This window comes from Homalodisca vitripennis, chromosome 6, assembly GCF_021130785.1.
Source record: "Homalodisca vitripennis isolate AUS2020 chromosome 6, UT_GWSS_2.1, whole genome shotgun sequence".
Classification (NCBI taxonomy): domain Eukaryota; kingdom Metazoa; phylum Arthropoda; class Insecta; order Hemiptera; family Cicadellidae; genus Homalodisca; species Homalodisca vitripennis.
The window spans coordinates 114085575-114111184 of NC_060212.1; the positions used below are offsets into that span (position 1 = coordinate 114085575).

Consider the following 25610-nt stretch of genomic DNA (forward strand, 5'->3'; position numbering starts at 1 on the left):
TGATTGTGAAACCGTCTAATCGTCAATAAATTTTCTTATTTCTTGAATTATTTTTAGTTTTAATTTAGTATAGGAAACGCGTGCAAACTAATACTATAGATGAGCCGCTTTGAAAACGACCTGTTAAGTGAACAGTGTGGGGGGTGGAGTGAGAGAGAGATGTGTGTGTGTGGAGAGGGAGAAGAAGTGTGGACTCACTTCCCCCTCCACATTCCTCACCAATCACTCCTCAGTCACCTTTTTACCACTCGTAGGGTATGTGTTGTTACATAACAGCTGTTTTACAAACCCAGTAATAATAACAACAGCTGTTAACAATAAACATTTGTTAAAATTACTTCTTAATTATAGTAACCAATAGGTGCAATTAGTAATTAATAGGTGCACATCGTATCCCCCCCCCCCCCCCCCCCCCCCCCCACCCCCCCCCCCCCCCACCCCCCCCCCCCCCCACCCCCCCCCCCCCCCACCCCCCCCCCCCCCCACCCCCCCCCATCTCCAGCATTGCCTGGTAAAATAAGACATCCTTTACCTTTTTTTAAATAAAGCATTATTAATCAATTCCTTACAAAACTTAACAGTTTATGATGAAATATTAAAAAGTGTATTGTCAATCGATATTGGTGGAAAATCTGTTCTTCATTCTTAGTTTATCCCATTACTGAATTTGGACATTCTAAAACTGGTATTACATGAATAATGCTTTGATTGAGTGCTTAACACACAATATATCAAGTTTGTACCCATCTGAAACCATTGGAATACAAGGTTATTTTGTTTACTAAATGAAGTTACTAATCAATTACTAGAAATATAAATCTTTCACGGCTACAGAAAATATTTTACTCTCATCAACTTCTCACATCCATATGAAAATTTTCCCAAAAATGTAACATACATTAGTTAGTTTTACCATTCAAAGTTCCAAAGAAAAATATATACACCAGATTTTGCCAGAATGTGTTAAGAGAATTGTAAATCTAATCATTCAAACTGCACTTTTCAATTTTTCAAAGCGTGCTTTGTATTTTTAAAATCATTTTAAATTTTCTTCTCTCAAAATATGGTTGAGATGTATATTTCCTTGGATCGTGGGCAATGTTTGCTCAACTGTTCATAAAAACAAGATTCCCATGTCAAAATTCCTTTATAAAATGAAGTACTGCTTGAATTATGTGTATGTTTATATTCACAGGGTGTTCAGAAAAGGTTGTCACAAATTTCTGTGGCTGATAGTACACTTAATTTCAAACAGAAAATGTCCTAAAATCATAGGTCAAGAAATGTATTGTTTAGCCACTAGGTGCTATTTTGTATTTTTTACGAAAATACTTCAATCTCCATATTATTATCGATAATAAGAAATAATTGAAGATTACATAAATGTATTGTCTGGTATTGACTGATATGATTGTTATCAGTTTGAAAATTAATCTATTGAGCACAAATGATGGAATGATTCTGATAGCCACCGCTATTGTTCCAAAACCTCAATTACATAAATACATAACAGTTACATGATGTCACATTTTTTATAGAACCATTTTTATTATTCCTACTATATACTGTATGATATTACTCATGTTTTAAGATTAAACAAAAACATTTGAATCTAATAATATAATGTGTAAAGTTTATCAAACAACAGAAATTACAGTAACAACTCTGGTTTCTCAGAAATTTGTAAAATAAAACCACTGTGGTTAAAAAGCAAGGGATTACTGAAAACAATAAATTAGTCTTTTTCTTAAGCTGCCTTATCAGATACATCTTGTGACAGTCTTAGCCCCTCCACTACCAGACAATTTGCTTTCTGCATATTCCCATTATACCAGGCGTTAGAAATTATTAGAAACAGTATTTAAATGTTCGTCATTATAACATACAAAATAAAGTTTTTTTAATCTTTTCCTTCAGAATTCAGAACCAATGTAACATTTCTTCCAAATTCATTAGTTTGAGACTCAATAACAAGGTTTGCCCGATAGGTAGCCAACTTACCTTTGCTGACCGATTGTTACCCTAACAACCGTGGAATTGGAAGTGGAACCCTTCCGAGATAGCTGGCAGACAATCAGTCTGGAATTAAAGTGCTCTGTTTTTGTTTTTTTTATTACATTTCACCACAATTAATAAAATATGTCAAACAGTGTATACTTATGGCCGTTGTAATTTACACTTATCAGTATTTGTTTGCCATAACTGTTGGCTTGGTTGCCCAATTGATTGAAAATGTATGTATAAGAGAAAGTATATATACATACATCTTCAATGTTTTTATATACTTTCTTGAGAAAGTATATATACATACGTTAGATCTGAGAAGCCTACTTCTGTCAAAAGACAACTAAAATGATTTTAATATCAGTCTTCACATTTATAGAAAATGTTGGATAGTAATTTTGTCTTGTCTTTGATATTTGCATTGCAGTACGGACAAAACTAGTGTTTTATATAGTTATATGTAGTATTTGCTAAAATCTATATTCATATGACAGAAATAAGTTATTTGCCTCTACACCACATTTATAAATACAGTATCTCTGGATTGAATGGCGTGATGATTCAGCAAGTAGAGATAACATTGATTTCCGAATGAGTAATCGCTACTTTTGTGATAGTGAGTATTTTAAATGTAGTAACTAAGATTGAAAGATCGGACATTATTGACGCAACATGTCAGCCACTTTACCCAACAGTTTTTTGCTATAGATATTAATATATCAAATAATTTATTATCTGGTAATATAAAAAGTAATATTGTCTGCTTTTTCACTCAATTTATTTAATTCTTTCTTAGGACATTCACTCCAAAACATCAGTACTTGGGACATAATCTTGCCTATTACACTCTTCTTTGGATTCTCTCTTGCATACTTTCCTTGCTTCTTCAACAATCTTTATCAAAGGAGATGTCAGATTCTGGTGGCCAGTAACTATAACTCCTGGGTTCTTGTTTCATGTCCATCAGTAAACATTCCAACTCTTCTTTGAACTTACTAATAGAAACCAATTATTTAATTTTTGAGCATTGGGTGTTGTTTTAGAGTTTAGATAGCTCTTCTCTTAGGCCAACCAATTAAGTTCCAAGAAGAAGTTCTCCTATTTTGTGGAAACATACACAGCTGTGTTGTAGTATTACATCCGATCTGAAAAATCATTATCATATTTTCCCTTATTGTAATCAATAATTATTAACAAATTCAATATTTGTGAATCGCAAACTTTTTTTGGCTTAAGCACAACATACTCAGTTCTATGAAATGTGAAAAACATGTTTCCAGGTTCTGATTAACAGAACAGCTGATGCATCTGCAATAGCTGGAGAACAAAAGCACATACAAAATATTTGTACAGCCAACCAAGAAAAGTTTTCTACTATGAAGTGAAATGTATATTTGGCCTGACAGTAAAATTTAATAATTTAATTTTCACATATAAATAGTAGTGTTGGGTTCTTTATAAAAAAATATAATTACATAATAATGACAAATAAACCAAATCATAGTTAATCGTGAATGAGAGAGATGAAGAGAGACAATCCAACTCAAGAGAAATATATTGCTCTCTTATTGAGTAGAAATGTTGCTTCTCTACCACTGAAACGAATTTAGAGAGAGTTCAAAATTTACTTGTTTAAGAGATATTTGGATATAATCTCTTTAACAGGCATTGTAAATTACAAATAATATGTGACTTGAAAATTTCATTACTTAACCATGACATAATATAATTTGCGTTTTAACCTAATTTTTATTTACAAATTAATCTAAAATTAATAACGAGTAATAAAGTTATGTTAGTTAATATGGAAATACATCATTGCAAACAGCAGGCATCACAATACAGTTGCTTTCGAGGCTGTTTTAAGTCAGTATCCACAACCCTGGTCTGACAGACTGACGATGTTGAGTTGTGGTTCTGTTTCTATTAAAGGACAACTAAATAAAGATTAATCTAAGCCCCCTTGAAGGTAATAAAAACTTAATGTTAAACATACACGTGTTTTTATTTTACTATTGCTGCACGTTTTGTAGAAAACAAAATATACTTAATTTATAAACAAACACTCCAATAATTATGAAATTTTATTTTTGTGAGGCCTTCCGTGTTCAAAATAAAATTTCATAATTATTGGAGTCTTTGTTTATAAATTAAGTATTTGATTCCAATAAGAAGAAGCTGGTAGAATGTAAAACAACATAGGTTTAATAATGTTTAAATGGTTTTACAATGTTTTATTTCAGATATCAGCTAGGAGAAAGCGAATCATTGACGATAAATGCTTTCAGTGTCAGTGAACTGATTGAAAGAATGGATACAACGAGATTGGCAGTATCTGCGACAAGTTTTGTTGTCGGAGTGGTGGCAGCGCTGCTGGTGAGGGTAGGGCTGCGAGGAGGGTTTGTGAAGGCATTGACTACAGGAAGCTCATGGAGGGATATGAAAATGGTAATGGTGGTGCGCTCGGACCTGGCGATTGGCAGAAACAAGGCCGCAGCTCAATGTGCTCATGCTGCCATCAACTGTTACAAGAGAGCACTGACTGATGCACCAAAAGATCTGCGCCGTTGGGAGACCCAGGGCCAAACCAAGGTTGGTTCATTTGGTAATTGGTTGATTTGTAGTTGGAAGTGCCGATGGCCGAGCACTCCATGATGGACTTTGGATCTGTGCTAGAGACAGTCAAATCCTGTCTATGACTGTAGGACTTTTTATTAGTACCAATCGACCTTATACTGTATCTACTCTCCTCCTTATTTGGTTTGATAACATCATCAAACTAACCTGTGGTCCAGGAAGAGTAAGGTTTAAAAGGGGATTGGCATCTCCTATTTAAAAAAAAAATTAAGCTGACAATTAGACTGTTTAGTTTGAGTAGTAACTTTGCGGCGAGTGCCACTATAGATTTGAATTTGGCATGTAATCCATCAGTAGCCATTAACACGATAGCCAGCTGCACCTACCTTTAGGTCATAGCTTTAACTATGGGAGCCTCCTACTATCTGGAATTCTCCTGGACAGGTTCTGGTAGGATTATTCCTGCCTAGGATAGCAAGCGGGAGCGGAGGTTGTGTCGGAGTCGTCATGCGGCTATCGTGTACAGTAGACCAGGTAGAAGTATATGTAGATCGTCTAGGCTCGTTTTGGCTAGGGAACTTTCGGAACCATATCCAAATTGTTAGTTTATTATTTCCTTATTAAAGCTTGTTATGTTTGGATGGGGGAAATCTAGTTGCGGATCCATGGGAGATAATTGGTCCTCTAGAAAGGTGCCATCTTCCGGACACTATGACACAAGGTCACAACTTAGTCTAATTAATGGTAAGAATGATAATATAGTACTATAATATGAAGCAGAATAACTTTTTCTGTATATTTGTTTGTCCGACTTGAAATTTTTCATTGTGTAGTGTCACACCTGATCTTAAAATGTTCACTTCGTAATATTGTCATGTCTTATTTACATTGTAACCAGTAGAGATAAAGAACTGTGACTATAGATTTCCTATAAGAAACGTACGAAAGGATCAATATTAAACAAAGCAGGAAAAGGACTGCTTGGAAAGTAAACAATGATTTAAAAAAATTCAAAGTAGGTGATCCGTATTTCCCAGCTGTTGGAGAATTTTTAATTTCCTGGGGCATTCATTCTCCCTTTGGTGAACGTGACCTGACTCCCGGCATCTTAAGATTTAATAATAAACAAACCTAAATTGTAATGAAGGAGGAGGAGCTCTTCTTATTGGAATATAAATTTTCTATTATTTTACTAAAGAAAAACTCACAATTATCCAATAATTTGTGTATTTTATCACGAGGCCTTTCGACATCGAAGATGCCATCATCAGGTGTGAATAAACAATTGAAAATAAATATCAGCTGAATCAAACTTAATACAAAATTTATATGGTTAAAAGTAAAATAAATTAAATAAATATTAGTATATGTATATATATATATATATATATATATATATATATATATATATATATATATATATATATAATATAAAATAAAATATATATATATAAAAGTTTTGGTCAAAAAAGAATTTAATTATATTTTAAAGGAATCAGTTTATCGACATGACAAAATCTATTAAAATTACCAGTGAAGAATATTTAGTTTCATTTGACGTTACTTCTTTATATCCCAATGTCCCTATGAAATGCACGTTAAATATTATCAAGGAATGGTTAATATCAATCGATTTAACACAAGATGAAATTAAGGAATACATAATGTTAACTGATTTATGCATGTCTCAAACCACTTTTCAATTTGAAAATCAGTTTTATCAACAGATTGAAGGAACAGCAATGGGGAACCCTTTATCATGTTTTATTGCAAACATTTTCCTATCAAAATTTGAACTAAACGCGAAACAAAATATGACATTTCCCCAGAGTGTGGTTACGTTATGTTGACGACATTTTCGCCATATTTAACAAAATACCAAGACCTTCAAAATTTTATTAATCAACTAAATACATTTTATCCGACTATTAAATTTACTTGTGAAATTGAAACTAATTCATCATTGCCATTTTTAGATGTATTAGTGAAAAGGAATAATGGCGACATAGAATATGACATTTACAGAAAACCCACTTGCAACAACAGATACATACCACACGATTCGAACCATCCACCCTCCCAAAAAAGAGCTGCTTTCCACACAATGATTAATAGATTACTTACAACACCATTAAAACACGATGAATACATGAAGGAAATAACAAACATAAAAAGTATAGCAGATTTCAATGGATACTCAACTAAATTAATTGACAGTTTATTAAAAAAACAAAAGAAGAATTTATCAAAAACATCGAGAACAACTTTAAAAAGTGAACAAAAAGAAAAACGGAACTGGCAATCCATAAGTTATGGTCCATTTTATAAAGAAATTAAAAAAGTATTTAGAAAACATCTTGACATGAACATAACATTTTGCACACCATATAAGATAAATAACCTAATTGGAAATCCAAAAGATAAAATTTTAGATGAAAATAAAAGTGGCATTTACAAAATTAACTGTGAAGATTGTGATAAAATTTATATAGGCCAGACAAAAAGAACCATTAAAAAAAGATTCAAAGAACACGAAAGATATTATAAATGGACAAACTGAAAAATCAGCTATTGCCAAACATGCATTTGAAACAAACCACACCTTTAAAAACTTTACATTATTAAAACAAGTCCATAAACAAGAAGAACTCGGCGCATATGAAATATTATACATAACAAAACATAAAGAAAAAATATTAAACAATGATTTTGGACCGATTCAAAATTCACCATTCCTTTAAAATATAACTACCGTAAATTCTTTTTTGACCAAAACTTTTATATATATATATACAGGGTGAGTCAGAAATATGGTAAAATATTTTAAGACGTGATTGTAGAGCTAAAAATAAGAAAAAAAATGTTATATAAAGGTAGGTCCGGAAACGCTCCATTACTGAGTAATGGCTGGCGAAAGATTTTGCTTTGTTTTCAGTTCACCTGGTGACATTAAGTGATTCTGAAAGGTTTTGTTCTTACTTTTTAACTCAAATAAGATGGATGTATAAAGAAAATCACCTGAAAAATCAAATAAAACCACTCTAGAGGTTGTAGTGTGAACAGTTTTTGAGAAAAAGTATGAAATTTGCCAAAAATACCGTCTTAAATGTTTGATGTCGAATAACATTGTTAAATGACCAATAAACAAATTGTTTTTCCTAAAACAGATTGTAGAGAATTTAATTCTGAAAAACAACCATAATAAACAAAGTTAACTAAATGTATAAAAAAGGTATGAAATCGACTCCTTACGTATTACACTACACAGCAATGTTTTGCTGTTTTAGAATAAGGAATGAGTATCTGATTGGTAACAGCTGGTAATAATTAATTATTTAAACAACAACTATTTAAACATTTTTAAATAATAAATAATCAGCGTGGCATTTATTATTAGATGACATAATGATGTCACCTCCTTGTTGAACAATACAACAAACTGTAAATATACTATGTGCTTGTGTTAAGTATTTTAACCAGTTATTTCCATCCATTTTATTAGTGATTTTGTGTTGTGTGTTTCATTTATTAAAAATGGAAGGTAATATTCATCTGTATTCAAACTCTGATTTAGAAGACATGCATTTTAATGTATGGTTTGGGACGCTGCAATAGTACTTCAGCAAGACGTCTGTCTAGCAAGAGAACTTTCCTAACCGCAGGTGTCAAAGCGCAAGATTTTTGCCACTGTTCATCTACGCCTATCTGAAACAGGTTCTTTGAAGTCTTCGGAGCATAGTGATGCAGGCATCGCCCGATCATGTAAGACTGTTGAATTAGAAGAGTTGGTTCTTAATAAAAATTCTGATTATCCTGAAAAGAGCACTAGAGAATTGTCACTACAGTTCAATGTCAGCTAATCTAGTATTCGGAGAATACTACACGAGTACCAGTTACACCCATACCACTTCCAGCATGTCCAAGCAACTCCATGTTCCAGCAACTCTTTTGCCACAAGACTACGCTCCCCATGTTGTTTTTGTCGATGGCTTCTGTTAAAATGTGCTGATCCAAACTTTTTGAATACAATTTTGTTTACCAATGAGGCTCATTTTACAAGAACAGTTATCATTAACTTCCATAACAACCACATTTGGGCAGACAGAAAGCCTCATGCTATCAAACCTAATCGCCCACAACATCAGTTTTCAGTAAATGTTTGGGTTGGAATCTTAGCAGATCATTTTGTCGTATTCGTGCTTCCTCCCAGGCCTAATGGCGTGGTGTACTTGAACTTTTTAAGAGACGAGCTACCTAACCTGCTTAATGATGTACCTCTGAATTTGCGCCAAAACATGTGGTTTATGCATGACGGGGTACCTGCGCACTACTCTCTGGCTGTTCGTAGACACCTAAATGAGAGTTTCACAAATCAATCGATAGGCCGAGGTGGACCAGTTTCATGGCCAGCAAGATCACCGGACTTAAATCCTTTGGAATATTTTACCTTTCGGGACATTTAAAAACATTAGTTTACTCTTTCCCAATAGACACCATTGAAGAACTCCGATTAAACGTTTCTAATGGCATAGAAACCATTAAGCAGACACCTGGAGTTTTTGAACGGGTCCGAAACTTGATGAGAAGACGCCTGAACGCGTGCATTTTGAACAATGGAGGTCATTTACAGCATCCTTTTTAATCTTTCGGTAAGACTAAAAGCGATTTTAGATGTGTATTGTATTTAAAAATAAAATTTTGAACTAAAAATGTTTATTTTTCACCAGCTGTTACCAATCAGATACTCATTCCTTATTATAAAACAGCAAAAGTTTGCTGTGTAGTGTGATACGTGAGGAGTCAATATCATATCTTTTTTACACATTTAGTTAACTTTGTTTATTATGGTTGTTTTCAAAATTAAATTCTCTACAATCTGTATTTGGAAAAACAATTTGTTTATTGGTAATTTAACAATGTTATTCGACATCAAACATTTAAGACGGTATTTTTTTTATTAGATTTTTGGCAAATTTCATACTTTTTCTCAAAAACTGTTCACACTACAACCTCTAGAGTGGTTTTATTTGATTTTTCAGATGATTTTCTTTATACATCCATCTTATTTGAGTTAAGAAGTAAGAACAAAACCTTTCAGAATCACTTAATTTCACCAGGTGAACTGAAAACAAAGCAAAATCTTTCGCCAGCCATTACTCAGTAATGGAGCGTTTCCGGACCTACCTTTATATAACATTTTTTTCTTATTTTTAGCTCTACAATCACGTCTTAAAATATTTTACCATATTTCTGACTCACCCTGTGTATATATATATATATATATATATATATATATATATATATATATATATATATATATATACATATACTAATATTTATTTAATTTATTTTACTTTTAACCATATAAATTTTGTATTAAGTTTGATTCAGCTGATATTTATTTTCAATTGTTTATTCACACCTGATGATGGCATCTTCGATGTCGAAAGGCCTCGTGATAAAATACACAAATTATTGGATAATTGTGAGTTTTTCTTTAGTAAAATAATAATAATAGAAAACCTAAATTGTGTTTCATCCATAAAAACCTTTAATTCGGCGTTTGAAAATTCGTTCTATCACCATTGTACCTGCTCTTTTCAGATAATACAAAATCTTATACTAACAATGTTTTGAAATTTTAACAAACCATCGTATTGGTTAGGGTAAACCTTTTGAGGTAAGGTTTGTGACATTATATTCTGCTAATAGAGACCTTTAATTTGATATGCTACTCGACCTATGCTCCCATTAAAAATGTCTGACTCATTATGGGCCGTCTCCCTGGGAGCATAGTGATCTACTGAATATGTGTTAGTTTTTCATGAGTAGTAACAACATGTGAAGTTTTAGTAGATCTATTTGTTAAAATAATATTAAGCTGTCCCAGGACTTAATAGATACCCTGTATAAGTAACACCACCATGGAGTCGTCTGTATTGATAATGTAGCCAGGACTGAACTTGTTAAGTATTACAGGAGTAATGGTCATATATAGACATTTGTTTACACCAATATAGTAAAATGAGAAATTCATATAAATTTATGTTTAAAAACATATCTAAAGGGAATAGGATAGACTTCTTTAATGGAGGGAAATTATGATATATGGTCCGGTTGTACATTTTCTTACATTTGTCGAAAAGTAAACATTAACAGCAACTAGGATCCAAAATTCAAAGATGCTCAATGGTTTATGTTAGAGAATTTCAATGGTTTTAAATTAACTTAAATGGGTAACAAGTTTTCTTCTTGAATCTAATAATGAACTAGGTTTGGAGAAATACAAATGGCATGGAAATGTTTTGAAACATCATAAATGAAGTCTAAAGTAAAAGTGTATTCTTTTGAATCTGGAAATATCTTTAGTTCTAGATGATATAGTTACCAGCGTCAACAAAATTTAAAAAAAGGGTGAACAATATTCTGGAAACATGTTTCTGTACATAAAACATGATATGGTGGTAATTAATTGCTAAAACTATAAATTCAACAATGTTCTCAGTAGTCCATTAAATGACAACTTTGACAAATTTTGTTTGTCTATGAAGTAATTTTGCTTACAAACAAGATTTAAATTTTCCACTTTACAAAGCATTTCTGTAGCCTAATATGAACATAAAAGGGCTGAAAGTACCAATTTGAAACAAAATATAAATAAATTGTACCATATTTTGTGAAGGCTTAGTGACTATTAAAAAGGGATTGGATTTTGTATTTTCATGTTTTTGCAAACTACACAATGTTAAAAAAAGTCATAACAGTGATATTCATTTTAGCTTTCATAAAACCTTGGTATTACCATGTTTAGTTTCCCTCTAAGGAGGCAGAGTATACAGTATAGTAGTCCTATATGCATTAGCTGTAGAAGATTAGTAACACTAAAGAACTTTTTTTGTGAGTAGTGAAATGCTAGTTGGCTGATATCTAGTCTGTGATTTTAAATAATGTAATGGCTTTAAATATTCAGTTATCTAAGAATTATTGATATGAGGGAACCAATCATTAACCAACAATATATTCTTGGCACTAGAGGTAAAAAAAGGATCTGGTGACATCCTAAGTTTGGATTTGATGCTAGCCAATTGAGCTGGAAAACTTGCTCAACCAATCAGTGAAAAAATAAATTTGAGCGTTAAAGAAATACATTGTGTTTGGATGTCCTTTCATTTTATTATTTTTGAATATTGTAATGGAACCAAATCATAGTTTTATTTGATTTTTTTTAAATATTTTAAAATTTATTCAAACAGTCCTTAATGGAATAACATCCATATATATTATGTAGCCTCAAAATGTGTTTATCTGTCAAAACTATGTAAGTATTGTGGATTTTATATTATTAAAGGTAACAATTAGTCCATCTTATTAATTAGGCCATGTGTTTAAAATTACTTTTCAAAATTAAATACTTGTTGTTTACAAGGGTGAAAAATCTTTTTTAGTTGAATTCTTCAAAAAAAATTTCTTCAAAATCAATTTTTGATTAATTTAATTTAAGGTATAATAACGTTATTATTGTTCATATTCAGTTGATTATTATATTAAGTTTATTAGGCATTCCCTGCAATTTTATATATATATATATATATATATATATATATATATATATAATTCTGTAAATATATATATATATATATATATATATATATATATTTACAGAAACAGGTTATTCTCTTCCAACAAATACCACGGTATATTGGTTCAAAACATTTATACATTTATCTAAGTACATTTCTTCAGATAAATATAACTTGTATAAATATTTACATAAATTATGACATAAAAAATAGGTAAGAACTCAAACAAGAAAAACAAACATTACAAATAAATGCAGTAGATCAGCAGCTGATGGTCCATGACATGCCGTGTGTGAATAATAAGTAGACGAAAAATAAATTTATCTTAAATTAAGACCCCTTGGATGTCTTGTCTAAAGTACCAATTGGTGTGCAGTTTCACTTTTTTTCAATTTCCATTTATTAAGGCTTTCGTTTGAATTTTCAGGGATCTTATTTATGCATTTGATGGTACAACAATTTTCTATATGATTTTGTTTATAGCGTGACTGGCTAAAGGTTTTTCTATATCGCTATGGACAATGTCAAATATGATGGCCAGTTACTCGTATGCGTAAAGGATTCGATGTTTGGCCAACCTACTGTTTTTCACAAAATTTACAGTCAAATTGGTAATAAGATTTAATTATGTATATATATATATATATATAAAATAAGCATATATATATACAAATACAAACATACAATAATAATAATAATAATATGTTATGTGTTTAATATGTTGGCATACGTGTGTGTGTGTGAAGCATTTTAAAATTTGTTACTGAATACTTGAATGTGTCCCTCTTGCGAAGGTGACATAAAAAGGGAACAATCTGTTTCAAATAATATTTATTTGCAAATCGTTGGCTGTTTCAAATTGTTCTGTGGTGGTAATTTATTTTGGTTGTCAAGGTTTTTCGGGATTTAGGTCACTGTCTCACCAGGGAGGTTTTCCAAACTCTGAGAAAAGGATCATATTCCTATCAGAACATTTAAAAAAGAATAGAAAAACCTAAATTTGTGTCTTGTGAAGTTGATCAATCGGAAGGAATGGAGAGATCTATCCACCCAGATGAGGCTACTGAAGTTGTGTGAAGTGACCTCAAAAGAAATAATAGGATATATCAGGTAGACTGTCACCAAGACATGATCATACTGCTGCACTGTACTAATATATATGAATTCTGTCTGACTTCAGGTGGTGGTAAAGGTATCCGGAGAGGCGGAGCTAATGGAGGTGGCAGAGAATGCACAAGCTGAGGGGCTGGTTGCAGTGGTCATCCACGACTCGGACTCTGCCATAGTGCTGGGTATTGGCCCAGGACCTACTGCTCTTGTGGACAAAGTTGCTGGCCACCTCAGGCTCTATTAGATAATAAATTTATGGATTGCAATAAAACATTATTACACATTGGTGTCATTCATGCAATAAACTGTCTTGCTTGTTTTGTCCCTTGTCTTTCTGATGAAATGCTAGAATAGTCTATTGTGAAAAGACAATGCTTTGGGGATTGACAGAGAATCTTTGCAAAGACATGTGAAGGGTTTTTTGGGTGCCAGTTCACGTACATGAAATTTTAGCCATACAGGATAAGACTATTCAAATGGATCTCTTATATTGTAGAATATAAGAAAAAAAGGTTAAATGCACACAAACCTTCGGGTTAGCTTAGGAAGCTTCACATTTGGCCTATAGTGGACTACATCAGAGAGCAACTCCTATTGGACCAATTTTTATTATTTTAAATTTCTATGTAGAAATAGAAAAGAGTTTCACAACAAACTCCATCCCTCTAATAAATTTGAAAGTTGTATATAGATGGACACACAGATAGAAATCTCCTTTCAACAAGTTTTCTGTACACAAGTAGACACAAACTGAGTTCACTTGTCTATAAGACCTACTGGAACAATCCCTTGTAAATTTTCTGTACACAAGTAGACATAAACTGAGTTCACTTGTCTATAAGACCTACTGGAACAATCCCTTGTAAATTTTCTGTACACAAGTAGACATAAACTGAGTTCACTTGTCTATAAAACCTACTAGAACAATCCCTTGTAAATTTTCTGTACACAAGTAGACATAAACTGAGTTTCCTTGTGTCTGCAATACCTACTGGAACAATCCCTTATAAATTTTCTGTACACAAGTAGACATAAACTGAGTTCCCTTGTGTCTGCAATACCTACTGGAACATTCCCTTGTAAATCTTCTGTACACAAATTGAGTTCACTTGTGTCTACAAAATCATGCAAATAAGTTAAAATGCACTATACAGTGACAAACTTATTGATTCCCACTGTTTAAGGCCATCTTAGGCAAATACAAACACAGGTATGAGTACTTATGTTAAGTAGTAAATTGATGACAGCAGCAATTCTGAGCTTTTTTCAAATTTGAGACCTAGGTCCCAGTTCAGTATAACTTATTAACGTCATTATATGTATTATGAAGTGAATGAATAAACTATATGATTAACCTTCACGATGTACTCTGTTTACTAACTTGTTTATTCTGTTTTTTCTCATTGCCAACATGGTTATCCATAAGACCATTGTAACCACACTTACTTTTGACAGACAGAAATCAAGACTCCCAATGGGCTTATGTTAACCCATTTTTAGTACCATTATTATGTTAGTAATGAAGAGTTTTATAGTAACCCAAATTTCAACCATCTAAGTGACAATGTTTGACAGTTAAAGCGTGTACAGGCACGAGACAATGTATTTACTCATTAACAGCTGGGAGAGGCCTCATTAAATCATCAGCCAATAACAGTCATGTTAAAGCAAATAAAATCAATTTATTTTCCCACAGTATGAATTGTACATGCATTAGTAAAAAGTAACCCTCCCACTAGCCACATATTAACTTCTACACTGGCAAGCAAGTTTTTGCAAACGGGTAAAGATTTTTCTAAACTGTTAAAAAACGTACATGCTTTATGCAAAGGTACATTTTGTCTGTGTGTGTATATATATATATATATATATATATATATATATATATATTTATAAATAAATATACATGCATACAATATTTATATATACATATTGTATATATAGTATATTGTTTGCCATAGTATGTAGGATTTGAATATTGAACTGGAAAAATGTTACCATTACACAAAAAATTACTAAGCTAAAACTAGTGGTTGTTGAGAAATTTTAGTGGAAACCACAATATCAAGTTCCCTGGACATCTGCAAAAAAAGTTTAAACCTCATTAGCCAAAAGTGCAGACATTAACATTGAATAAGAAATTATAAAACACTGTAAAAATTTATAGAGGATGTACATATTATACTGACATCTTAAAAATTTCAAATGTACCAAAAAGGCAATGTTTTTTGATGATTTATATAAAATATTTCTTTACATACAAACAACAAATTTTGTATCATAGTAATCCGAAATTTATGTCCTATTAGGTAAACACAAATTTAAAGGTTTTAGCAAAAAATTAAAATGTTGAAAGAAAGAAAGAAACTTCTTTACTGAGGCAAAATTAGGACCATATGGTCCTTTCTTACATTTAACCTCTTAAAAAATTTATCTTAATAATGCAAATTAAGGCTAATTAACTATAACTTACACTTACGGTCTTCCATTCACACAGTCACGATTCAAAGAGTAGCCCCGCCGCCCGCCACGATCATCCGGTCCAGGTATTTTCGTCTCAGCTCCGCCACAAACCGTTTTCGGCTCTCAATTTGTTTGACAGGATCTGGTAAGGAGTTCCATAATCTACAGGCGGTAACGGTGAAGGATCGGTTATAGGTTTTGGTTCTGTGTATTGGAATTCTGAGACTTAGTGCACCAGACCGAGTTTCTCTTGCGCCACTCCCGGCCAAAATCTGAAAGTTTTCAGATAAATATTTTGGTGAATCCGTATTAATAATAGAGTACAACAATGACAAAATTCAAATCGATCTTGAATCAGCTAATTTTAGAATTGATGATTGAACAAAATATGGTGTAACATGATCCCTTCGACGTAAATCAAACAGAAAGCGAATGCAGTAATTTTGTGCTCTTTTCAGTTTAGTGCTAAGGGCTACAGTCATGTCATTGATTACAGAGTTGCAGTAGTTAAAGTAAGGAAACACAAGTGACTTGATCAACAGAAGTTTAATGTGAAATGGTAGAAGTCCTTGCATTCGTTTCAGTGTGTGCACAGCAGCGAACACCCTGTTACAGGTGTACACCACTGCATTGGTCCATCCAAGTGTGTTGCTTATGATTAGTCCTAGACTTTTTACCCTTTCAACGTATGGTAAAAGTTTTCCGTCTACAGTTATTGTTGGTGTATTTTGTAGGTCAATGGAGTTGGCAAGTCGTTGATGACAGACAATCATGGGTTGGTTTTTATCCGGGTTAAGTTTAATTCCATATTTTAAAGCCCATTGAACAAGTCGTTGTATGTCTTCATTCATCCACGTCACAGTCTGGTTTATGTCGATAATGTTAAAGTGTGAGTAGATTTGTAAGTCATCAGCATAACAGTGAAATTTGCAATGTTGCAATACAGTGTTAATGTCATTTATGTACAAAATAAAAAGTAGTGGTCCAAGAATTGATCCTTGCGGAACTCAGCAGGTCACAGTTCTGAAATCAGACATTGAGTTGTCATTGCACACACACTGCTTTCTGTCCCTCAGATATGATTTTATCCATGCTAAAGCATTTTCAGAGAAACCTAAATTTATAAGATTTTTAAATAGAATGTTATGAATGATTTGTATTGAAAGCCTTGCTGAAATCGAATAGAACCAGTAAGGTATAAAGACCTCGATCCATGGCTAATCGAATGTCGTCAGTTATTTTCAGAAGTGCAGTTTCTGTACTATGGTTTTGGTGAAAGCCAGACTGAAAAACATTAATAATATTATTTTTAGAACAAGAAATCTGATATTTGGGAATGAACTATTTGCTCAAGGCCTTTCGAGAGAGCTGGTAAGATACTAATTGGTAGTCTTGGGGTTCAGATGGAGACTTAATTTTATTTAGTGGACGAACCAGTAGCGTAGCCAGAAATTTCGTTCGGGGGGGGGTCCGAAACCGGGGATCCGGGGGACGTTTTGTGTGTTATTTGCCAATGAGTTCACTGGTAAAAGGTAAATACAAAAATATGGGCTTAAGTAACTACGCATTATAGAAAGTGTAAAGATGTAATAGGTAAATTAAACTCTCACAGCAACTCTAGTACCACAAATTTTCTTGTATAGCAACAGAAACTTTACGAAGTTCGATTCTGACCGAGTAGAAGGCACCAAAGTGATGTTGGATTCACTGGATAAGAAAGAAAAAGAACAAAACAGAGCTTCACTCAAGCGTATAATTGACACAACTATATTATGTGGAGAAAATGAAATACCCCTTCACGGACATTGGGCCACTGACGGCCGAAAATCCTTTAGAAAAAGAGGGCAATTTTCGAGCGTTGCTCGGGTACAGGTCAAACTAACGGTCGGCGGAAAAACTCTACTAATTAGAAGTTCGGCTACTTTGGATTTCACTGATTGAGGTATTTATGAATGAGTAATAATGACGATTTTTTGTATCATTACACTGTAGACGAGTATATAATTATCGGAAAAAATAAAAAAAATCACTTTCTGTCGGAAATAAAATACACCTGAAAAACTCTAATGATTAGAACTTCAACTACTTCGGACTTCGGTTATTGAGGTAAACGTGGTATTTTTTATTGAGTTAGGACAACGATTTTTTGTTATCATTAAACTTTACTCGACTACCTATATAATTATCGAGAAAAAAATCACTTCCGGTCGGTAAATACCGAAGAAAAGCTCTCTACTAATTCAAGTTTTGACGATTTTGGATTGCACTGGTTGAGTTGTTGAGGTAAAAGTAGTACTTATAATTATGTTAGGACATTGATTTTAGGTATTAAATCAACGCCGACTAATAAATATACAATTATCGAGAAATAAAAACAAAAATAATCACTTCCGATCGGAATATACTAAGGAAAATGAAATAATACTTGTCAGTGAAATCCAAAGTAGTCGGAACTTCTTATCAGTAAAGTTTCTCCGGTGTATTATCCGACCGGAAGTGATTTTTTTCAATTTTTCTTCTACAATTATAATTATAGGTATTAGTCGGCGTTCAATTGATACCTAAAATCAATGTTCGAACATACTTCTAAGTACCACTTTTATCTCAACGACTCACAACCAGCGAAATCCAAAATCTCAATCAGTAGAGCTTTTCCTCGGTATTTTCCGGCCGGAAGTGATTTAATTGTTTTTTTTCTCGATAATTATATATGTATCAGTTGGCGTTGAATTAATACTTAAAATCACCGTCCTAACATAATTCTAAGTACCACCTTTACCTCACCCAGTGAAATCCAAAATCGTCAAAACTTGAATCTGTAGAGAGCTTTTTTGGTATTTACCGACCGGAAGTGATTTTTTTTTCTCGGTAATTATATAGGTACAGTGAACGGTTTAATCATAACAAAAATCGTCGTCCTAACTCAATAGAAAACACCACGTTTACCTCAATCACTGAAGTCCAAATTAGTTGAAGTTCTAATCAGTAGAGTTTTTAAGTGTATTTTCCGAGCGAAAGTGATTTTTTATATTTTTTTTTCGATAATTATTTACACATTTACAGTTTAATGACTCCTAAAATCAACGTCGTAACTTAATTCTAAGCAGTCATTTTAAGTCCCCAAGACGAATTTGAACGAAGTGGTTGCTAATTTAAACTGTTCGCCGTGTTACGGTTCAGGTTACTTTGCTACGTCACGTGACCGCGCCCTATAGAAATACCGTGATTACACTACACTATCCGAAAGGCCGAGCCCAAACGTATCGTTTGATACTTTATGATTTAACGAAAGGACAATTATATTTTTAACAACGATCACTTCAATCAATTTAATGTTTGTAGACAAGAGTAATGATAACTCTCCAATTTTCTCCTGCTCCATGCTTTATTTTTTAATATGTCTTAAAATTTCGGGGGGGTCTGGACCCCCCCCCTTCGCTACGCCACTGGGACGAACTAAGGCGGACTTCCATTGTGTGGGAAAAACACCTGTTGTGAGAGATTTATTATAAATTGTTGTAATGACAGGGAGAATAGCAAAAAGAATTTTCTTAGCTAATAAAATTGACATGTTGTCTGAACCCGTAGCATTCGTTTGTATACGCCTGATTGCTTTAAGGACATCTACCTCTAATACTGGATTTAAACGAAACTGGCTGTCTGAGGTAATATTATGGGTTTGTTGACTCAATTCATCTAAATGGGTTTGAACAACTGCGGTGATAGATTTTTGAGAAAATTATGAAAAATAGGCTACTCGTTTAGATCATTAAGTTAAATATTAATAGAGGCAGGAGAGGGTTGCTTACCAATAAACCAAGCTTCTTGACATTACTCCATAACGCAGTTGTCGATTGATTTCTGTCTGAAAACATGCCATTTATGTATCGAAGACGGGAATTTCTAATTTTTTGTTTGACTTGGTTACGAAGATGGCGGTACCGTATCATTAAGTTGACATCTCTAGAGCGTCGAGCCCTCCGAAACAAGGCATCTCTTTCGGCCATTAGACCGAGAATATTCTCGGTAATCCAGGGAACGGGTCGTTTCTTATTAATTCACTTGGTAACAAGAGGGGCATGTTTGTCATACAGCTTTAATATAAGAGAATTTAAAGAGTCAACCATCTCATCAACAGTCTCCTTATTCTGCACGGAATGCCATGGGTATGAACAAACATCCGCAAAAAATGCAATTTCATTCATATTTCTGTATGATCTGTAAGTTATAAATATTTCTTTAGGTTTGGGAACTTTTAATGAAAGGGCACAGAAAATTAAATCATGATGGGAAATTGCCGGAATTGGAAGCTGCCCATGGTATAATGATTCCTCAGGGTCCGAGACTACCATAAGATCTAGCCAGGTGGCGGTTTCGGCAGTGTGGTGCGTGGCGTTCAGTGGTAGTATAGTCAGGTTGCAGGATTGAAACATCCTAGTGAGCTGTATAGTGTTGTGATTGTTAGGTTTCAGAAGATCCGTATTAAAGTCACCCATAATCAAGACACGACCATAGCCCGGAAGAAGGCGCAAGAGAGTATCCTCAAAGTCACCCACCAATTTTGGACAATCTATCATTTCTGAAAATTAAATAACCCGGAAGTGCTACCTCACCGTCAGGAATACTCGGATTTAACCAAGACTCAGATATAGTAATGACATCAAACATCTGATTCATAAAAATAGTTCTAACTTCATCTATACGACATCTAAGCGATTGAGCGTTCAGATGAGCTGCTTTAAATTGTTTGCGATAGGGAGACATACTATTGATAAGGAGTTGGGTCGTAGTGATGGGTTGCGTGATAAGGTGGGTAGGAGGGGTGCGGGGGAGCAATGGAAGGGGGAGGACAAACCGGTCGCGGAGTGTAAACGGAGTCGTGCGGGCCTGCTATCCTAGACCCACGGACGCCCCAGACACGGCGTCGGCACGGGGGACGCGGACACTCTCATTACCGTGGCTACACACATACACACACATAGCAAGCACATACTTATTCATACAATTTACAAACATTCTATAATATAATATATGACCATATGCAGGGGCACAACTTCATTGCCAACCTTGGCCACTAGCCCTCCGGCTCCAGAATAAAATAAAAACAAGTAATTTTTTAACCAGACAAATAATTTAAATAAAAATAACAACTTATCTATATTTAAAAAAAAAGTTTACTCTCTTACATAAAGCTCGGAATAAAAACATAATGTCAATATAATTATTTAAAAATTATAAAACAAGCGCAGGCACTTTTACCAAATAAAGCATTTTATTGTAAATTAATTTACACCGAAGATACGCAGGTTGTTCTTCTTCCGTACTGCTCGAGCTCGTCCATCCGGTCTTCAATCTCTTTCATATTGTTGACTCTCTCTCTGAGCGATGCCACCTCCTTGCATAGATCCGTGAGCTCGGCATTTGACGGGCGCGAGCGCTGCCCGGACGGCCTCTACAATCATGGGCTTCATGGCCTAACACAATCTGTCAGCCAACGTCCTTAATAAACGCTTCTCCTGACAGATAGGCGTCTACACAGGCCCCTCCACTTCAGTTGGCATCTTCGTTGTTTTGACAGGAGCAGACGACTCGGGGCTAGTAGTAGACGACTCCGGTGTAGACAGGGAACGGGCGGTCTTGCGCTTATCTCCAGCTGATAAGAGGCACTGGCTGACCTTTACTCCCAGACCTTAGCTTCTGAGGCGGTCGAAACATGAACCGTTGAGGTTATTTTCACGACTGTAGCGATAATTAGGTTAGTTATTTTACTTTAAAAATATGTCATCCTCTATGTTAAATGTTAAACTATGTAAAATTAAAAAATCTTTTATTGATTTATAATAGAAAAATTGAAACTTCCTTCAGTATTATACTTGGAAATCTAAGTAGTTTTTTTACCCTTTTTCGTATTTTGTGGCTGGTGCTGACTATGCAACTGCTTTATAAAGTAGCTTAAGTCATAGGCCTATTTGATGGTTAAATACTTCTTGGACCCCTTTGATGGTTAAATACTTCATAGAAGGGGAGATGATGCAGGCACTTAAAATAAGTTTCTTGTCAGGAGGATTACAGAAAAAAAATATTAAGCATTTGCAAACAATAACTTCAAATCGTGATTCTGTACTGTCCTAGACAAACAATCTGTATACACAACTTATAGAGATAATTGAAATAAAATGATTAATAGTTATTACATTTTAGATGTAGTTTGCTACCTAAATAAAGTAGTAATATTCATGGGAAAAGTCCCTGCATGGACACTAGTAAGGCTTGATATACTAAGCTCAAGTTATAAATATTTAGGGTTTTCGTTATCTAAAGCAGTGTTTGTTTAGTTAGTTAATGGAAGTTTTATCGGAAAAAATTAAGCTAGAATTTTAAAAAAAAGGATAACAAACATGATTTAAGAATGTTAATCGTTAATAATATTAAATAAAGAAGCAGAAAATAATAAAATTATGAGGGAGAAAAAATTTAACAATATCAAAATGTTTATGAAACATTTCTTTCCCCTACAGTTGGGAAAAGGGTCCCATTAGCTTATGTCCGTCAATAGGGACAGGATTATCTTACTTAGTGTTGTAAAAATCAACCCTAGACTTGTGATTGTAAAACTGTGAAATTGCTACAAATTCTTTCATTGATTTTCGTCAACAAGTTTTTCAGGATCCAGCCAAGGGCAATCTCTATGATCCTCATCGTAAACACTGGTGTGGCCATTTTAAAAATCAATACATTACTGCCTCCTCTTATTTCACTCATTCCATTCCCATAAACGTCACACAGTTGGCAATGAAAAACCGGTTTGTTGTCTACAAACATAAACCTAATCACTGAAACACAAAGTGCCGGGTTTTCCAATTGCAGTGCACATTTTAACTAGTCTCAGTGAGTAAAGTAGAAGAAATACAGATGCCTACTACCATAGCTTGATCAGTACTGAGGGTAGGAGTCTGTTCACCCTAGATGGCAGCTTGAGCCCCAGCTAACGTCTCAAACATCTGTTAGGACAACCCTCACACATTTCGAAAATAATACTGAGCCAGAGTAACTTCCTTGAAATACACCATACAGGTAGCTCAATCCTTTTTACACTACAGATAGATAAAACTTGCCTTCTGTCTACAGAGTAACTCCTAAAACTCCTTAGCACATTATCCATAAGGCTGATGGTAATTTAAGGAATAATCCCTAAGGAAATAGTAATTTATTTCTAGTTGTCTTACGTAGAGCTTTTTTGAGATCAAGAAAAACAAGTTTTGCATATTATTCATAAAGTAAACATTTCTTGTTTATGTAAAAAAAGAACAATTGAAATATTTTGGTCGGTACTAATCCCATATTGCCATTCCACCAAAATCAGTTTGTATTGGAAGTAACTTGCAAGCTGTTCCTTGACTATTTTCTTCTAGAGTCTTAGAGAACATGTTTATGAATGAAATGAAGCAACAGTTAATTTTCTTGGCATATACATACTTTTTACATAGCATTAATACTTTTGCTAACTATCAAAGAGTATTCCATACACCAAACTAAGATTTGTAATATCTAGAAAAGATTTAGAGGAAAAAGGGAATACACCCATCCTAACCCCCTTTTTAAATGTAGAAATCGAGACACATTGATGTGGTTTTTGATCAGCAGATAAATCATTCTTCTTAGAAACCAGGAGTGGATCTGCTGAGAAGTGTTGAGGCAACATCTAATTATAGTGTGGAGCGTACATTTTTAACAATGTAAAATTTTAAACCACTTGATTTTTGCTGTTTTGGGTCATAACATTTGGCAACATGGTAAGTTTAAAGATATAATTCATATGTATCTCAACAAATTTTTAGTTTTTTTTCAAAAGTTGGCTTTTTCAAATAAATATGATTACCCCTTGAGTACTGACCATATTTCATAGGTAAATTAAATAAATTCTGGGGTGTTTGATTTGCTGTAATCCACTCTGTTTACTTAAAACAGTATAACTTTTTATTTTTCAAGATAAGTTAATTTTTTACTTTGAATTAAGTACACATTCGTGTTTAAACTCATATTTGCTTTACAAAAATAAATAAGTACAAAAAGCTTTAAAAAAAGTTACAATAAAATCACTGCATCATCTAAAATCTTTAATAAAAATCTAGTGTCTAAGTTAAGATTAGCATGAGATTCTACATCTATTTATCACCTATACAAACAAATTAATATTTTCTGTATTTCTTAAAAGTTAAGGTACTAAAAAATTTTTATTTTATTTTTATTACACCGGACCATATTTGCGACCAGTTTTTGTTTTACATCATTGCTGAAAAAGTTTGAGTTTATATATATGTAGTATACGTATAGTTAAAATATATATGTACTATTACAGTTTTGTTTTGAAAAGTTAATAGTTCATATTATTTTATGTTTGTTTATAAAAGATTAATAAATAACTGAAGGAGTTTATACCACATATATACACAGACACAGGAATCCATACAAGAAGAAGAACATACACCCATACAATTTTGATAACTTACAATAAACGTATATAAATCAATAGATTTTAAAATTAAGATAAACTAGCAACCTATTTTAGAGTTAAAATTAACATAAAACAAATTATCATACATATAAGATAGAAATAGATAAACTATTGTAAAATTGAATCATCAGATAAAATAAAGTAATTCCTTTAGACCAAATACCACAGAATACATTAAATCTTAATATCAAAAACAAGGAATTGTTATGCAAAGTAAGTTTACAACACCTGGAGTTATAAAGTGAATTTAGATCATCTGGTGACTTTACAATAATGGAATTTATTCTTTTATCTTTTGAATCATAACTTATATGAGACTGAGAAGAATCTTTTTCATCAAGAAATTTATTACAAAAACAAAGTTAATCAACATTTGAGTTATTAAATACAGTCATACATTTTATTATTTGTGTTAAATTGGTGAATCTCGATTTTTGTAAAAGAACAGAATAGACATTTACTAGAGGATGAACACTTGAATATTGGATGGCAACCAGAACTCTCAAATCTTCAAGGATCAACATTGCCAGTACTAAATCCACACTACTGTAAACCGACAAGGATGATTGGAAGATGAATAAATATCAATGGAACACACAAAGTAAAACTGGACTTGAACTCAAGTAAGATCTACCCAATTTATGATTTCAAATCTTTCAAAATTCAAACCTATTTTTTTGAATAAATTCAAACCTAACATGCACCAAAACCTTTTATATGTTGGATATAATTCTTTTTATGTGCCCATGGCAGTATAATTCACGAAACCCTTTATCATACATGTGACAAATAAACTCAATAATAATTGTAAATCAAACGTTATTTATATCAATAACTAGTTAAGCAAGGGCAAAGAACAAGTTAATAAATAAATAAAGCAAAAGATAAAATTAATAGTACTGTAAATTTTTTATTTTATTTTTTTACACCTTTCCATGTTTGCGACCAGTTTTTGTTTTACATCATTGCTGAAAAAGTTTGGTATTAACTCCAGTGTATATATATATGTAGTATACATATAGTTAAACATATTATATGTATACTATTTATAAGAAAAAAATCAAAGGCTGTGAAACTAGTTGGGTGAACTCCTTTTTCACATTTTTTGCAGAAGTACTTACTTGGCTTCTCCCCAATTTTTAAACACTACTTGAATATAATAAAATGCAATAACAAATACATAATGTAACTGTAATCTAGAATCAGGTTGCAATCACACTCGATGTAAACACAGGTTGTCTCATTGATGCTAGACCGAATCACCTCTGAGCTTTATTATTCAAGGCCATGGACTATCAAAATATGAAATTTAATCATACAAACAACACAGGGTGTTTATAAATGAATTTCGGAGCTTTAAA

The 25610-nt window shown here is 33.0% G+C and overlaps 1 protein-coding gene across 1 annotated transcript; it reads left to right on the top strand.

Annotated features, from left to right (window-relative positions):
• The first annotated feature begins 4235 nt into the window (after positions 1-4235).
• Positions 4236-13572, top strand: LOC124364757 (peptidyl-tRNA hydrolase 2, mitochondrial-like). The gene is made up of 2 exons (XM_046820476.1): positions 4236-4596; positions 13342-13572. The coding sequence occupies exons 1-2, from the start codon at positions 4315-4317 to the stop codon at positions 13513-13515; spliced, it is 456 nt and encodes a 151-aa protein (XP_046676432.1). The 5' UTR covers positions 4236-4314; the 3' UTR covers positions 13516-13572.
• Positions 13573-25610: the final 12038 nt, after the last annotated feature.

What these genes read in the sequence shown, in the direction of transcription:
- LOC124364757 (XM_046820476.1), top strand. Translation starts at nt 4,315, where the DNA reads ATGGATACAACGAGATTGGCAGTATCTGCGACAAGTTTTGTTGTCGGA. An exon ending in AGACCCAGGGCCAAACCAAG is followed by an intron (nt 4,597 to 13,341) that starts GTTGGTTCATTT and finishes GTCTGACTTCAG; the next exon opens with GTGGTGGTAAAGGTATCCGG.